General features: G+C 28.3%; 1 protein-coding gene across 1 annotated transcript in view; it reads left to right on the forward strand.

Annotated features, from left to right (window-relative positions):
• The first annotated feature begins 272 nt into the window (after positions 1-272).
• LOC105620373 (lipase 3-like) overlaps positions 273-4,463 on the forward strand; it is a 9,109-nt gene continuing 4,918 nt past the window's right edge. The window contains exons 1-4 of the mRNA XM_012201873.1: positions 273-425; positions 1,448-1,625; positions 1,998-2,112; positions 3,021-3,264. Of these exons, the coding sequence (XP_012057263.1) occupies positions 273-425; positions 1,448-1,625; positions 1,998-2,112; positions 3,021-3,264 (690 nt within the window). The remainder of the gene's footprint in view (positions 426-1,447; positions 1,626-1,997; positions 2,113-3,020; positions 3,265-4,463) is intronic.

Here is a 4,463-nt window from a genome sequence, read left to right on the forward strand (position 1 = left end):
CTCTCTCTTCTTTCTTCTTCCTCCTCTCTCTCTCTCTCTCTCTCTCTCTCTCTCTCTCTCTCTCCCTCCCTCCCTCTTTTGATCGATAAACGTATTCGTCATCGTTTCTTACTGTAGAGGATGTGAGAAAGATAAAAAGATTTCAGTTATACATAGAAAGAGCGTAGTCATACTTCTCATCTTAATTTTTCGCTATTATTACATTTTAATATCTATAAAGAAATCACGGTATCCGATTTAATTTTTTACCGATTTTATCGTATGTCATTACGATGCAAGCGATAGCGTTTTTCTTGCTGGTCTGCGGCTTAGCCGCAACCGTGACATCCGACATTTCGCAAGATCTCTCGTTGAACGAGCTTGTGAAAATGATGCAGCAAAGCAGGAAACGGCCGAAATTTAATTCTGATGTCAACTTTAATACGGTAAGTAAATATTTTTTCTGTATTCCGATTTTATAATCATGCATTTAAAGTTCTCTCGGTTATAATCTTGAAGCACTTATTGTTATATTAAGTCTGTTCTTTATTCCTGCATTGTCTGAATTTGTGCACACGGTGAAATGTACATTTAGACTTTTCTTTTTGGCTGAACTTTTGCAGGGAAAAGAAGAGAAAGAAAGATGAACTGATGCAAAAGTTCAGCAGAAAAAAACTTTTGTTTCACTTATTGCATGAGTTTAAGTTATTGAAGGAATAAAGAACTGACCTATTAATTCATTGGGTGCATTCAGAAGCGCGATCGCTCACTGAGCGCTCAGTGAGCTCTGATTGGCATATTCCATTAGATTTCCATCTAAAAATATAGACCAAACAGATACAAGAGCTTACTGAGCAGTACTGCTTTTAGATGCATCTAATGATTGAATAGAATCTTGAGTTTATTTGAGATTTAAAATAATAAATTTAAGATTAAGCTATAAATATCTAATTAAAAAGGAATAAGGCTGATATTCATAATTCGTTTTTATATTTTAAGATTATCTTAAATAATATCTTAAGATGTTAAATACAGTTGTGATTCGAAACTTTATTGAGAGATAGAAAGACAGAGAAAAAGAGCGAAAGAGAGCAAATTTTTTAAGATAACTTTTTAAAGTTCTTATTCAAATTTCTTTAAAATGATATCAAAAAGTCTTTGTTCTGTAAGACAATAAAAAATGTTTAAAATCGAGTCAAGACGTTTTTTCATCTAAAAGACTTATGTCACAATTTTAGACTTTGTGCTGTTTGGGATGTTTTCTAAGAGAGCTTTTTATGGCACCAATTTATAAATGTTACTAATAAACAATATTACACAGCCATTACCATCACTAAGATAAAGACTGCGGAATTTAATTTCTCATAAGTATAAGAACCATATAAGATAGAATAAAGCATAATGAGATCTTTGAGATCGCAATTTGTATCACTATAAATGATAAATAATTTGTTTTTACTTTTTTCAGCTACAAATGATAAAAAAAGCTGGTTATCCAGCAGAGGCTCATATTGTACAGACGGAGGACGGTTACCTTTTAACACTTCATCGTATTCCAGGTAACAAGAAGTTACCCGTGTTGTTACAGCATGGTCTTTTGGGCAGTTCCGCTGACTGGGTCATTCCCGGCAAGGATAAAGGACTTGGTACTACCTCAATCAAATTCAACTTTGGAGAAATCGATTATGCTTCTGGCAAAATAACGAAAAATAAACTCTCCAATTCCAAGAGAAAACGTGCAAATTCTAATTTCGATTTTTGAAAATTTTCATTTTTATTTTTGTAATATTATACTTTGTATGCTAATAAGTTTGTTTATTAAAATCAAATATTTTTCTTCAGTTTACATAAAATTTTATTTTACTCAAAATGAGATTTATAAAAGGTTTATTACAGAAATAAGAAATTTATCAGACAATATGGATGGATAAATTGTGTATATATAATACTATAAAACCAAATTATTTTTACCTAAGTAACTATATCTACTATGAACAATGTTTTCTTTTTCTTCTTAGCTTTCATTTTGGCTGATCGGGGATATGACGTTTGGTTGGGCAATTTTCGTGGGAATACCGATTCGAGAGCGCACGTTTCTTTATCTCCGTCGGATTCAAGATTTTGGAATTTTAGGTACTAATAAAATAAAACGAAAATAATATTGCATCAAGTATTATATGTAATACATAACAATTAATATGTAATTAATAGTGAGCGTTGTTAGCGATTCTCTGAATATATTAAAAATTGAAATTATATTTAAAAAGTACATATATCAAAATGCATTTACTTGTTATTAGTACGTTTAACATTATTATTAATTATAATTTGCCACCAGGATTTCCACACGACATTCTTTTTGTTTTTACAAATGTGAAAATGATAATGTAAGTAATAATAATACAATAGATTGATCTTCCCAATCTCTAAACTCATAGAATTTACTTTAAAAATTTAATATGTATTTTAAAAATATATTGCATTAAATATCAGCAAATAGCAGAAAAGCTGCAATAAGCTTGTTGTTAAAAAATATATGAGTAATATTGTGAAATATTTAGATTTTTGTAAGAAGAACAAGAATCATAGATATTGCTCACGATATATTAGAAAAGAGATAAGTTTTTTATCAAAATAATAACATAAATGTGTAAATCCGATTGAAAATACCTGGTTAATCGCGCGAAAATAAACAGAAGAATAAATATTTATTTGCAAGCCAATATTGGCACATTCAGAAGAATTAAAAGTCTTTTATCCAAAATTCTGACCAAAAATCTCATTGGAAGCACGTCTTAATAATAAACTATAATTATAATAATGGTAATTGGATGTCATGCTAATTGCAAATAAATGCATGTAATTTTAAAATATAAATTTTTTAACATACTCGGTTTCTTTCAGAAAACTGTTGACACTCTTATGACACTAACTTACAATAAAAGCAAACGAAAGTTCATGAATTAATTTTATATTATTATGGAACAATATTATATATTTTTTGTTATATTTTGTGATATATCGATTAAAATTTTTGTCAGCTTTCACGAACTGGGCGTCTATGATTTACCTGCGATGATCTCGTACATCACGAATACGACGTCACAAAAATTGATCACGTATATTGGTCATTCGATGGGTACAACTGCTTCTTATGTGATGGCAGCAGAACGTCCAGATATTGCTCGAATGATACAAGCAATAATTAGTCTCGCACCTGTAGCTTTTGTAGAATATATAAAAAGTCCAATACGACATTTTGCTCCTTTCGTCAACAAATTAGAGGTAAATACTATTAAAAAATAATTATTAATTATTGTCTAGTGATTTAAGAATTTAAAACATGCAATAGTTAAGAAACTACATTAATTAGTATTAAGTCATTTTGTCTCATAATTTTACGATACAAAATATCTCTTTATATTTTACTATTATTTTTGAAAGATTGTTTTATTTTTTGAATGTGTTTTTTCTTAATAAAAAAATGTCGAGATCAGCATGAATAATTTATGACAAGTGAATAAGATTTTAGGGAGAAAAGATAACACTACTATGTTTTTTAAACTAATTCCGAATAGAATTTACTTTAAAAATTTAATATGTATTTTAAAAATATATTGTATTAAATATCAGAAAGCTGTAATAAGATTATTGTTAAAAAATAATATATGAGCAATATTAATTGAAATATTTATGAAAGAAGAATAAGAATAGATATTGCTCGCGATATACCAGAAAAGAGGAAAGTTTTCTATCAAAATAATAACGTAGTATCAAGAAGTATAAGAAGTCAACGCAGTAATTCGAGCGCAATGTCGTTTTTTATTTTCAAAAGTACTTTGTGACTATCGAAAATTATACAGATCTTAAATGAAAAAAATCGACTAAATAGTTCGACTTTTGAAAATAAAAACATCGTTTTTTAATATGTATTGTATAATTATGCATTATTGTATATAATTATGGACATGGATAGTGAAAGTGTTTCTGCAGAATAACAGAAACAAAATAATTGCTATCTAGTTATGCAATTGCATGAGCAGTTTGAAGAGAGAAGATCTCATCTAATAAAAGATACATCGATTTTATATCTACATATGAATTTTTATTAATCATCAATTTTTATCAATCATCAATTGTTAAGGACAGCGTTGAGCACGAATCAGAGTCGAAACGTACGGTATACACAAAAATCGAATTTAACACTTATTTACTAGAAGAATAAATTGTATTTTACTTGAATTACTGCGCTGATTTCGTATATTATAGCTTTTGATTGCACATTTATATTATCATTTTGTTAGAAATACTGGAGTCCTTCGTTATCATTTTTATTTTTATTATTTTATTTGTATTTATATTGAAGTTTTCTAAATATAAACAAATGCAGGAAAAGATTTCGTAAGAACTTCTTTCAATTTTAGGGAGAGAAACTAAAAATGGGAAAATTATCTTTTCCTTGCTCTCACTTATTGTTTTAATAT

Source organism: Atta cephalotes (genome assembly GCF_000143395.1).
Source record: "Atta cephalotes unplaced genomic scaffold scaffold00025, whole genome shotgun sequence".
In the NCBI taxonomy this organism is placed as follows: Eukaryota; Metazoa; Arthropoda; class Insecta; order Hymenoptera; family Formicidae; genus Atta; species Atta cephalotes.